The following is a 12,452-nucleotide window of genomic DNA, read 5'->3' as shown; positions in this document are numbered from 1 at the left end:
ACCAAAAATGCTGAAGATGAGCATAATTTCAGAGCAGTACAAAGTCTAAGCCTCATTTCCACAGCGTGGGAGCTTTGATAGTGATCAGACCTCCTGAGCTGGGCTGCCTGCACAGGGCACACCAGGGACAACATGGAATCCATATGGATGAGCCCAAGGAGAGGGGGAGAAACAAGTCAGAGGAGAAAAAAGAACTCTTCCCACAGGCAGACAGCAAACAAGTGGCAAAGCTGAGGTTTCAGTCTCTGTGTTCAGCTCAGGGATGTGCCTTTTTTGCCAGACTCTGCTGCCTTTCCCCCAGAACCACTCTTCTTTAAGCAAGGGAAGATTTACAGTGCCCACATCGATGCTTCCTCACAGGGAGAGCCAAGTGCTACACAACCACTGACAAAGAACCCTCCAGGAGTTTCTAAACTGCCCCACAAAGATCTGTGTGCTTGTGCCTTGTCCTTTAACTCAGATAAAGGAGGAAGGAGAGGCATCCTGCTCAAAGTTATGCTGCAGGCAGAGCCAGAAATACAAGATTATTGGAATTATTCTTGAGTGCTTAGCCTAGAAGTTTTATTTTGACCTCCTCTGGAATTCTTGTGCACCACTGACGTGTCAGCCTTTCCTTCACAGTTAAAAATCAAATAAAAAGGTTGAGGTGGAGCAGTGGGGGAAGGTCTACAAGGTGTATTTGATCCACACCATTCCTGTGGCCAGACCCGTCCTCCAAATTCTCATGACACAATTACATCAGGTGGCTGTAAAATGAAATGCAGTCCCTAAAGCCCAGAAAAACAACCCATGCCCAGTTTTTACCAGTAAAATTTATTTCAAGTGAGGAGCCCTTCACTGCACAAGCTCAGCAATGTGCATCCCCAGGTTTGTGCAGGATGCTCCAGGTGCCATCCAGTACCAATGCAGCCACAGTCTTTATTTGCAAACCACTCACCACTGAAGGGGTCTGATCCTCAGCATCCTGCATATTTTCCCTCACAAGAAGCAGCCAAGCAGACAGAGATACATTGGAAAAAACTTGGCTCCCTGGCACTGCAACAGGGCTTATCAGAGATGTTCACATTCCAGTTGTTTGGAGAGCAAAGAACAAGAGAAGCTTGGCTGTCCATCCACACTTCTGGCAGGAGACCTCGGTCAGTCTCTCATGGTGTCTGTCTGTCTGTCCGGGTCAGAAATGAGGCTGGGCAGCAGCAGCATCCTCGCTGTCTCAAAAGGTAGATGAGCTGTGCCCTCTAGTGGGGTCTGGCTCGGCAGGAGCTGCGGAGGAGCCTTCCAGGGGAGGCTGTCCCAGCCCACACAGGGGTCCCACTGCCCTGGGCTCTGCAGGCCCCCGGGGCGTTCACACCAGCCAGGCCACTGCACTCTGTTTGGGCACCTCCTCCCCACCACCTTCTGTTATAAAAGCCCTTCACAAAGGCCTCTGAGAGGTGACACCTGCTGGGGCAGAGGAGGCTGGTATGAAAATTACAGAGCAGCACAAACTGGGAATGAAGTTTCTCCTAGCCCTGACAAAGCCATCCTTTTATAAGGCTTCAAAGCCTCCCAGCCTTTTTTTCCTACTAAAAATTACATGCTGAGTTTAGGTGCATGATGCTACCAGAGCCTGGAGGTCCAAACCAGTGGGTAAAATCATTGCTGTGGGCAAGGATTCCTGCTGCAGCAACCCCATCTCAAGGTATCCACACTCAGCCCTTCCAAAATCCTGAAACATCTTCCTACCCCCTTGCTGTACCAGTGCAACAGTGCACAGGGTCACAGAGGACTGACTAATCCAAAGCCCCAGGAGGAAAAAAAGGAGAAAAAAAAGGATTTAAGTCGGTTCCTTTGGGAAACAAGTTACAAGAAAGGGGTGGGAGCACATTAAACTGCTCCTGAACTGGAAAAATTATATATATTCATAGGAACTGTGTTCAAAGGATCCCCAAATCCAGCTCTATCCCCTGCAGAGCTGATGGGAAGGACCTGGGAATGTAAACTGTACATGGCTTTTCATCACTGAAATGGGAAGTGATTGAACTGCAGTGCTTAGGCCTTAGAAGTCACAAGGCACATTTTTAATTTCAAAACTAGGGTATTATTGTTTTTAAGCTTTCTTGTAGGACTTCTGCTTTTCACCCTGTTCCCTATAACCATTAGGACTAGATTTTGTTAAGTCTGTTTCACTTCCAGATCTCTTTCTTGAGGGAAAGACACTGTCTATGACAAGAGGAGTGACAGAAACACAGAATTATCATCATTCAGATGTTTAATTATCAGATCTTCCCATTCCCACTCCAGACCCATTATCCCAATGCAATCTTACATGCTGTGAGTTCTCTCTCAAGTTATTAAACAAGAGCAGCTTTCTTCAAAGCACTGAGCCCCAGCTGCCTGGGGTAACCAGCTATTACCTTAATTTACAGGCAGTAAAATGCTCAGGTTTTGCTCACTTTGTACCTCCCAAACTCGGGAGCAGCTGTTTTGTAGCTGAAGCATTTTGCCAGACAAGTGTGCACATCTTCTCCCACAAAACACATCCCCTTGGCAATCCCCAGCCCAGGATATCTGAGCCTGGCACGAGACCAAAGCCAGGTCTAATGTTCAGCAGCAGAAATTGCCATGTTATAAAAACCCAGAGAGGACAGATCCTCTGTGTGCCATGACTCCAGCCACACCCTGCCCTCCCTGACCCTCAAACCTTGGGGGGTTTTACCCCCATCTCCTTGCTAGCTGGGATGCTCTTGTGTGGTGTTTGTGAGGTCCCCAGGACGAGGTGAGAGATGAGAATCTGACTCCATGTTCTCAGAAGGCTGATTTATTATTTTATGATATGATATTAAAGAATGCTATACTAAAACTATACTAAAGAAAGAGAAAGGACACAGACAGAAGGCTTAACAAGAATGAGGATAAAAACTCGTGACTGACTCCTCAGAGTCTGACACAGCTGATGGTGATTGTTCATTAAGTAAAAACAATTCACATGTTTGGATAAACCATCTCCAGAGCAGCAAACACAGGAGAAGCTGAATCTTCTCGGCTTCCCAGGAGAAAATCCTGGGCAAAGAGGATTTTTCAGAAAATATCGCGGTGACACTCTTGAATCCCAAGACATGAGGAAAGAAAGCCCCACCCACCCGTTCATCCATCCACACACCCACCCCCCAACCCCAGCGTGGGAAGCGGGGATGGAAGGACGGAGGGAGGGATGGAGGGGTGCAGGGGGATGGCCACGGTGACAACAACCTGTCGCCGTCTTGCCTGGCTGCCAGACCTTAGACCCGGTGTCAGGTCTAAGGTTCACTGAGCTCGGGCTGCCTCTCCCACCTTTGGCACCGCTGCTTTCGCTTTTAGCTGCTCCCGGCACGGAGAGGCTGGAGCGCACGGATGGGAACGTCACCCTGTCACCCCTGACACACGGACTGGGGACAGAGAACCTTCGGGAAGGTAAAGGCATCCTCCGCTCAGGAACTGCCCAGCGGGCAGGGGAATCCCCCGAGCCGCCCTCTCCAAGGTGCCTTTCCCAGGCGAGCTCCAGAATCCTCCCATCCTCAGGGGGCAGCCCCGCATCCGAGGCACGAAGGGTGCCACGGTCCGCAGTGACTGCTGCCCAAGAGGAGAGGTCTTAGGAAGCTCTGTGTCCTCCCCCATCCTCCCAGAGCTGCTGTGAAGGGCTCAGCAGAGCTCTGGGGCTCTGGGCAGTCTCGTTTATTGCAGCCTGACTTCCCCTCGTGGTTAATGATCCTCATTCCCTTCCCCTTCGCTTTGAGGGCGGCTGCTTCTTCTGAGAGATCATCGCTGTGTAAATCTAATATTTACACATTGTGTCTTTGCACTTGGGATTGCTGGATCCCCCGGTAACTCTGGCTTAAGTGAACTTTCTGAGTGACCACTCTCTTATTTAAGCCAGAGCTTAAGCAAGTAGGAGGAGGCTCCCAAAAGCAGAGGAGAGCTTTGAGCTGAATGCTAGAACTTAACTGGGGAGGTAGATGCATGACAACTGTCTTGTGTGTTGGGGGGAAAAGTTAAGTATGTAAATCTGAAAGAACCTGAAATATCATGTCCAAAACCCGCAGGGTTAAACACTGCAGATTTACACAGTTGAGTGTTGAAGTCCTGTAATTTTTCTGAGGTGCTTAGTAATTTTGTTCTGCTTCACCCTTTCACCCCTTTGCAGAAACTCAGCAAATGGCTTTAATGGTATCTAGGACCTAGAAAAGCTTAGACAAGAGTTAGACATCATTACACTTGAACAACACTAATTTCCCAGGAAGCTAAACAGGGTTTTAAATAAGACTTCTCAGTGACTCTGTCCCCAAAGGCATTCATGACTTTTCTTTTATTACTGCTTTCCTTTGGAAATAACAGGCTTATCCCCTGAGAACAAATACACCAGGATCCCTCCAGCCCAGGATAAAGATGCTGAATACAATTTCCTGATGCAGCAATGTTTAATCCTCCGTTAGGTAGTGAGAAATGATTGGTGTTGTGGCTGTTTGGGAACTCACCTTCAGGACAAGTGTAGGATCAAGCAATCCTGCCCCTAATATCTGTGCTAGACACAGCTGCCACAAAATACCAAGCTGTACCTGGAGACTAAATCCACCAGCAGGGTTTTTACAGCAGATTGAAGATAAATTGGTTTGTTTTCTCTGACTACACTGGATCTGAGCAGGTTGAGCTTTCCCTGCCCCTCAGCGTGGCCTCTTGGCACAAGAAGAAGACCTGCACCACCTCAGCTGTTGCTCCCCAGGTTGATGACAGTAGATATCTGGATACTTTTCCCACAGTCCCTCACCCAGGAGATGCAGGGTTTTACTCTGTATTCTCCTTTTCCAACAAAAAAAGAGGACAAAGCCCCCACCATTCCCTCCCAAATCCTGTTTTCCATTGAATCAGAACAGTTGTTTTGCTTCCTTGCCATCCCCCTCAGGTGGGAAGGGAGACTCCCCCTCTGCCTCCTAACATGGGGAAAATAATTTTTTCAAGTGAGCTTTGGCAAAACTCATTGCAGTAAATCTCAGGTGGGTTTTGTTCCAGCATCAACCCACCTTTCTAAGGTTGAACAGAGAGCAGCAGAGGGAAATGATGAGAAACTGTGTTTAAAACAGACAACCTTGGGTAGTTTTCAAGCAGCTTCCTGTTTCCTTAGGGAGTTTTATGGCTTATCACTGACAATAACTGGCCAGAATGGATGGCAGTCTTGTTTCCAGCCTACAATGTATGTAATCAATACCCTAAGGAGCACATTCATGCTGTGCCACAGGGCTTATCTTTTTCCTGCTTGAAAAATATGACTAAGTAGCTGTTCTGCACAAACCATGGTCCTGCTCTTCATCACAGGGCTGCATGAGCTGGGGGAGATGATGTTACTGGTGTTTTTTAAGGGGATTAAAGCCAGTCTCACCCAGCAGAAAAACTGCTTGGATCTAAAGATACAGACCTGGGTTCAGCCAAGGAACGCTCTTAATGACAGCCTTGATGAAGAATTAAAGGTCTGGAGCCTGCCAGATTGCAGAGGGAGGACAGGCAAAATAAAGGAGCCACGTGGGATGAGCAGCTCACAGGAACAAGGGGCTTTTGTCAGGGGAGGGAACTGCAGGGAGCAGGGAACTGCAGGGAGCAGGGAACTGCAGGAGCTCCACTGCTGCTGCTGGAGGTGTCTTTGTAAAGGTTCTTCTTGCTTCCACAGCCAAATCTCCGAGGCCCAGGTAGAAATTGCACCAATTCTTCATCATAAATCTTGCAGACCCCTGCTGTCTGCCTCACCAGGGCTTTATTCCATGAGGAGGGAATCCCCCCACTCCAGCAGAGCTCAGCCTGGCATCCTGCTCAGCCCAACAGCCCGTGAACTTCCCTCTCTCCTTTATAACTGTCCACATGAGCTGAGTGTTTTTGGAGGAGGACCTCTGTGAGGAGGAACCAGGGCAAAGCAGGGCAAAGTGTTGTTTGCTGCCCTGCACCGGCAGTTCCCACCCAGCAGTGGCACTTCCTTGGCCCAGGGCTGGGAGGAGGGGACACACGTGTCACCCGGGAGGGCTCCCACCGACCAGGGTACACCAAGGCTCTGCAGCAGCTCTCTTCCAGTCAGGTTTGAGGCAATCCCTGCTACTGGGTCTGTGTTTCCTGCCATCCCTGGGCACAGCAGGGCGGTCTGTCCCACTCTGGGGTGACATTGGGGTGGCACTCCAGGGGCTTGGTTTGTATGGGGGTCTTTAGCTGGGGTGCAGGAGCATTTGCCACCTGCTTTGTGTGCTGGGCTGCTGGGGCCAGGGTCTCTCACTCCTGAGGCTCTCCTGATGTAACTCCTAACCAGGATAAATGTGGGACGTCAGCCTAAGCTCTTCACCAGGGGAAGGAGGTGTCCTGGAGAGCAAGGCACAGCCAGAAGGGATTTCCCTCTGCCAGGAATTCCTCCAGTTCCTCCCTCAAGGAGATGCACCAATCTCCTTGCCTACATCCAAGGAGGCTTCTGGCATCAGGTTTCTTCCTAAACATCTCCACCTTCTGGTCGTAGCTGACAGTGGCAGATGCTTTGATGCATTAAATCTGCAGCTTATGATATGAATGATTTTGATTTTATTCCAGCCTATTTGGGAGTTAAGCCCCAGCTGCCAGTCAGGAGCTGCTGCAGGAGGCTCAGCTGATGCTGGGACCACTCCCTGGCAGGTGCCCCTTGAGCAGAGCTGGTTTCTTTGCAGGACATGGCACAGAAGGTGACATCAGGCACCTCCTCAGAGGGACCCCGTCCCTCCTACATGTACAAGGTGGTGCTGCTGGGCAGCATGTCCGTGGGCAAGTCCAGCCTGGCCTACAGATACGTGAAGAACGACTTCAGGGAGCTGCTGCCCACCGTGGGATGTGAGTGAGTGGCTCCAACAGCTCTGGACAAGAGAGCAGGCCTGGTGCACTTCCCTGCAGGGGGGTGGGATGCAGGAGAGCTCCTTGCTCCATCCTGCAGTAGCACAGACCCACTTTGGAGCATGGTGAAGGTTTGCCCAAAAGCCAGATCCTTGCCTGTGATGGTGTTCACAGGGGTCCCAGGATGAGGAAGAGATGAGAGTCTTGACTCCATGTTTTAGAAGGCTGATTTATTATTTTAAAATATATATTATATTAAAGGAAAATGATATACCAAAACTATACTAAAAGAATAGAAGAAAGGATTTCATCAGAAGGCTAGAAAAGAAAGGAATGGAATGATAATAAAATCTTGTGACTGACCAGACAGTCCAAGACAGTTGGACTGTGATTGGCCATTAATTAGAAACAACCACATGAGACCAATCCCAGATGCACCTGTTGCATTCCACAGCAGCAGAGAATCATTGTTTGCATTTTGTTCCTGAGGCCTCTCAGCTTCTCAGGAGAAAAAATCCTGGCAAAGGGATTTTTCAGAAAATATCATGGCCACGCTGCCCCTTCACATCTCTGCATTTGCACAAGCAAAGCCACATCCACATCACACAGGTCTGGCTTTGTGCTGCTTTTTGCAGGCAGGAGAGCAGCAGAATAATGAGTAAACTGTGCAGCCCATCTGCTCTTTGCATGCTGTGCTGCCTTCCCAGCTATTCAGGCACCCCAGGAGGTGCCTGGATCTCTTAGAAAGGTTTGCATTAAAGATCACCTGGTTTCAATTCCTACAGCACCTAGATATTATATATATTTATTTACAAGATGCACCTGGGTTTTGCCTTAAGCAGGTACAGAGGCTGTGATCCCACCTACAGCTGGTGGAGCAGGGCAAGGTGGAGCTTTTCCTCTTGTCCCTCTGCTTGTGGACCAGCCATCTGCTCCCTGAGGGAAAGGCTGGAGGCTCCCCTCCAGTAGGAGCCCTTTCCATGAATATTCCCATTCACAGCTCTCACCCACCAACAAGGTGGAGTTGTCTCTGTCTGGGAGCTTTCTACAAAGCTCAGAGTTACCCAACATCAAACCTGGAGTCATCCACCCAAATCTGCTGCCAGGAAGGGCCACCTCAGCCCAGTGCCAGTGGTCACCAGCAGTCCCCCCTGGATTCTGTGCATTAGACCATCATTAACCCCCTCAGGGCAGGGGATCTGAGCTCCCTGCTCTTGCTCCAAGTGAACACACCCCCTGCATCTTGCCTGCAGGCTCCTTCTTCACACAGGTACTGGAGCTGGATGAGGCCACTGTCAAGTTTGAGATCTGGGACACGGCGGGCCAGGAGAAGTACCAGAGTGTCTGTCACCTCTACTACAGGGATGCCCACGCTGCCCTCCTCGTTTATGACATTGCCAACAAGGTAAGGCCCCTGGCAGCACCATGCCACCACCCAGGGGTGGTTCCTGCTGCCATGAATCCCACCTAAGGGTGATTTATCCTTCAATGTGTTTGAGGGCTGGTCACCTGTTTCCCTGAGAGGGGCAATCAGAACCTCCCCACCCTCGTTGGTTTGATGCCACCCAGCTGGCTTGGTCTGAGACAAAGGGATTACATCAAAACCTGATCATTGGGTGGTTTTGTCTCCATCTCTCCAGCAAACATTCAGCAGAGCAAAGCTGTGGCTGGAGGAGCTGGAGAAGAAATTCCTGCCTGATGAAATTGTGATTGCTCTGGTGGGTAACAAGACAGACCTTGCTGCTGAGAGAGAGGTCACCACTGAGGTGAGTGCTGGGGTTCCCTCATCACCCCTCACAGAAAGCACTGGGATACAACCAGGGAAAATTTCCAAGGAAAGCCAAGCATTTAAGAGGTTTTCAGACACCTCTGAAGTCCCTGTATATGGAATCCACCAAAAAACTGAACAAACAGCCCCAGAGGGGGCAGGGGAATAACTCTGCTTGTTTCTCTTAGGAGGGGGAGGACTTTGCACAAACAAAAGGTCTCCTGTTTATGGAGACATCTGCAAAATCCAACCACCAGGTGAATGATGTCTTCATGGCCATAGGTGAGTTATGGGATGGCTCTAGGTGAGAGCAGAGGCAGGGGAACCATGAAAAGCTCAGCCCCTTCACTGCTCCTACTTGTCACTGAGATGTTCCTCCCAGCCAGTCCAGCCTGCACCACCCCTCAAGGCAGAAGGATGCACAGATCCATCCCGAGATATTCCAGTGTCAGGGAGGGTTTTCAGGCCTTCTCCCAGAGGCACAATTTCATTTTGCATTGGTATCCAGTCTGGGAGTGCAATGGTGTCCCCAGCTCAGCTGTTCAGGGTGCCCAGGGGTGGGACACGGGGTGGCCATGGCATCCCAACCACTGGCAGGAGAAAAGAACCCTTCTTTGCCTTGTGTTTCCTCCTAGTCCAAGAGCTCCTGAGGAAGGAGAAAGAGAAGGCACCCAGACCATCCCCCCATGGGAGGTCCACTGTGGACCTGAGGGCGAGCGGGGCGAGGACGAGGTGCTGCCGGAGCTGAGGATGTGACACTGTGCTCAGCAGGGCTGGAGCCCACCTCCATAGGGGCAGTGACAGAGCAGGGGGGCTCAGAGCTGCAGGGACAGCTCAGCCTGGCCACCCTCGCTCTCAAAGCCCACTCAGAGCCCATCCTGGCCTGGTACAAGGGGCCTCTTCAAACCTTTAGCTCCATCCTTAGCCGGGAGATAAAGCACAGGGGTTTCCTCCACCAATCTCCCATTTCCAGGTTTCCTCTTCTCCACCAATCTCCCATTGCCAGGAACAGTGCCACCAGCCCTGACTGGTGACATCCCCCCACCCCCAGCTGTCACCTCCTCCATCTCCCTTTCCCTCTGAAAAGGGAGGGTTTCATTTCCCAAAGCAAAGATCCTGGTGGTTTTACACTCAGGCTGCAAATAAAGAGAATATTGCCCTAAAGGTGTATATTTTTTTCCCCTCCCTGTCCTGCATGTCAGCCTGTAGGGAACCACAGGGAGCCTGGGGGTGGCAGGGACCAGAGCCAGTGCTCTCCTCACCCCACCCACCCCAAAACAGGGGTCACAGCCCATCCTTGGGGGCAATCACTGAGCCAGAATGGGGTCAAATCCAATGTGTGGTGTCAGTGCCCTGTGCCTTGCTGAGCCTCCCCTTTACACTGTGGGAGCTCCCCTTGGCTGGAAGTGGAGAAAAAACCACCAGTGCCCTCTCCAGAGGCAGCAGCACTCACCCTGACTGCAGGGCAGTGATCTCTGAGGCTTTGGGGCATGGCAGTGGGGTGGACAGAGCATCACATCCTCCCCAGGCGTTTCTGACCCCACAGAAACGGGGTGGCTGTTTCTGTCCCCAGCTCGGGGAAATGAAGGTGTGAGGGACACCCCTGGGAGCTGGCACGCTCAGGGGGATACCCCTGGGAAAGGGGAGCCTCTGTGATTATTTTTAGGGTGATTCTTGTGGTGTGAGGGGATGTCCCACCACCAGGGCAGGCGTGCAGATTTGGGGGTCACTCCCCCCATGCTGCGGTTTGGAACAGAGAGGCTGGCACACAGGGCTGAGAGGAGAGGGGATTTTATTGCCAGCTCGGTTCAGGGGTTCAGCTCCAGCCGGGGAGGGCGGGGAGCTGCGCAGCCCCGCGGCCCGGTGCCCCCGCCCAGCGCTTGCCGCCTCCCGAAGCGCCCCACGGGCCGGATCCCGCGGCCCGTGTACCACGAGGGGTCGATGTCCGGGTCTGAGAGAAAAGCCGAGAACCCGTCAGGGGCTTGGAGGGGAAGGGGCGTTGTGCTCACCAGTGCGGGGATGGGAGCACCAGGGGAGCAGGGAAGGGGGATGAGGATAACAGCTGTTGCAATTCTCCCTCAAAGCAGCTCCTGCACAGTGGCAGCAGCTCCTCACCCCCCAAGTGCAGCTGAGCCAGGGGATGCAGAGGGGGCTGGAGGCAGGGGGTGGCTGGGATGGGTCCCTTACTCATGTTCTCCCTACTCCTGATCTCCATGGAGCGCTCCAGGACGCGGCCGTGGGTGGCGGGCAGGCTCAGGCAGACGAGCAGCAGCCACAGGAGGCAGGCGACCCCCAGCTTCATCCCCAGCACTTTGGGGCCGCTGTGACTTGGCTGGGAAGTCTCCTGAGCTCTGCTGAAGGCTCCGATGTGACTGCAGGAGAGAAGGGATTTGGCTGTTGATGTGTGTCCCCAGGCCAGCAGCAAAGGGCTCGGGGACAGCGTCAGAACAAACCCAGGGGTTTGCTGGGGCTGACACCTCTGGGGAAAATACCATCTCCAAACATGAGCTGCACAAACCTCATGGTCATTGAAACAGATTTTGATCCTAGCCTGGTGCCTTAGGTCAGGCCTGATCTTCTCAGGGACCCCCAGTAAACCTGTGGGACCCCAGAGCCCAAGGGATGGGGACCACCACCAAAATGCAACTGTGGCTGCAGAGCCATTGATGGATGGATGGATGGATGGATGGATGGATGGATGGATGGATGGATGGATGGATGATGACCACCTCTGCAGCCTTGGCACCCACCCCTGGCAGCGGCTGCTGAAGTGACAGCCTGGGAACACCCTGTGCCACACTTCGGGGCACGGGGGCGCTGAGCAGGGCGGGCTGGGTCAGGGGCTCGGTGAGGGGCTGGGTCTCTGCAGCCGCCCAAAACAGGGAGCAGGGCCGGAGAGCCAAGCGGGAGAGCTGGGCGAGGCAGGACACGGGGGGGCTGCGGCTGTTCCATTTCCAGCCACTTTTGCGAAGGAAAAGTTCGCAGCGCGCCGAGCAGGAGACACCCCGCGCTCCGGGGAGCTCAGGTTTGCTGTGGCCACCAACTTTTGGATCCCCCCCATCCCCGCCAGCCGGCTGGACAGACGCGAGGACAGACACACGGAGAGGCAAAGCAGCGCTCGGGAATTACCGAGAGCATCCCGGCAGGCAGAGGAAAGCGCCGCTGCCGAGCCGCACTTACCGGGGCGGGGCGAGCAGAGGTGTCAGGGGCGGCGGTGTGAGCCGGAGTCCCCTCCATCGCTGCTTTTATGCCGGCTTCGTGCTGATGTCAGAGGCGACCGAGCCGGGGCATCTCCCCTCCCTCCCCGCTGTCCCCTCTCATCAAATCAGCACCGGGATTTTGGTGAGTCAGAAGGGACCAGCATTTTATCTGGCGCTGGCTGAGGGAGATAGTTTGGGAATTTGTTAATGCCCGTCCTCGACGCGGGGTTATTTCGGACAAGGGGAAGTTTTCTTCTTCACCCCCCCGGCGCCCACTGCCGGGGTCGGTGTGTGCTGCTGCCCTGAACGCTGCAATTCCACCGCAGGATTTACAGCCGTGCCACCACCCCTTCCCCTCCACTCCCCCCAAACCCCTGCTTTAGGGAAAGCAGAACACTAAACACAGAGACCGGGGAAGGCGATGTGCTGGGGCACACGGGCTGGCAGGAACGGGCTTGTTCTGGGCATGAGGGCTCCAAATCCCCTCACTCCCATTTTAAATGGATTTTAAAGATTTCTGATGTTTATTCTGCTGGATGTGACACTGGAGGAGCCAGCATGAGGGTCAGTTGGTGTCCAAGCAAACAGAAGTGGGACATCCCAAGACAGGGACATCTCTGTGCTGGCAGGACTGTGGAGAC

At 52.8% G+C, this 12,452-nt stretch overlaps 2 protein-coding genes across 4 annotated transcripts; one reads left to right on the top strand and one right to left on the bottom strand.

Annotated features, from left to right (window-relative positions):
• The first annotated feature begins 3,196 nt into the window (after nt 1-3,196).
• On the top strand, nt 3,197-9,775 carry RAB17 (RAB17, member RAS oncogene family). 3 transcript variants are annotated; one of them, XR_009489485.1, is made up of 7 exons: nt 5,910-6,073; nt 6,684-6,843; nt 8,097-8,248; nt 8,484-8,609; nt 8,800-8,893; nt 9,247-9,584; nt 9,618-9,775. XR_009489485.1 is itself a non-coding variant. In XM_059868296.1 (6 exons), exons 2-6 carry the CDS (start codon nt 6,687-6,689, stop codon nt 9,357-9,359), a joined length of 642 nt encoding a protein of 213 aa, XP_059724279.1. In that variant the 5' UTR covers nt 3,197-3,429; nt 6,684-6,686; the 3' UTR covers nt 9,360-9,775. The 3 variants fall into 3 exon arrangements, 2 of the variants coding, with proteins under 2 accessions (XP_059724279.1, XP_059724277.1); XM_059868296.1 differs by lacking the exon at nt 5,910-6,073 and adding an exon at nt 3,197-3,429 and having other exon boundaries at nt 9,247-9,775; XM_059868294.1 differs by having other exon boundaries at nt 9,247-9,775.
• A 644-nt stretch (nt 9,776-10,419) lies between these two features.
• On the bottom strand, nt 10,420-10,950 carry PRLH (prolactin releasing hormone). The gene is made up of 2 exons (XM_059868163.1): nt 10,814-10,950; nt 10,420-10,562 (listed from the first exon to the last, which is right to left on the bottom strand). The coding sequence occupies exons 1-2, from the start codon at nt 10,911-10,913 to the stop codon at nt 10,420-10,422; spliced, it is 243 nt and encodes an 80-aa protein (XP_059724146.1). The 5' UTR covers nt 10,914-10,950.
• Between the last annotated feature and the right edge of the window lie 1,502 nt (nt 10,951-12,452).

This window comes from Haemorhous mexicanus, chromosome 26 (assembly GCF_027477595.1).
Source record: "Haemorhous mexicanus isolate bHaeMex1 chromosome 26, bHaeMex1.pri, whole genome shotgun sequence".
Taxonomy (NCBI): Eukaryota; Metazoa; Chordata; class Aves; order Passeriformes; family Fringillidae; genus Haemorhous; species Haemorhous mexicanus.
The sequence above is the reverse complement of the archived record's forward strand: the minus strand, read 5'-3'. Positions and strand labels throughout refer to the sequence as shown.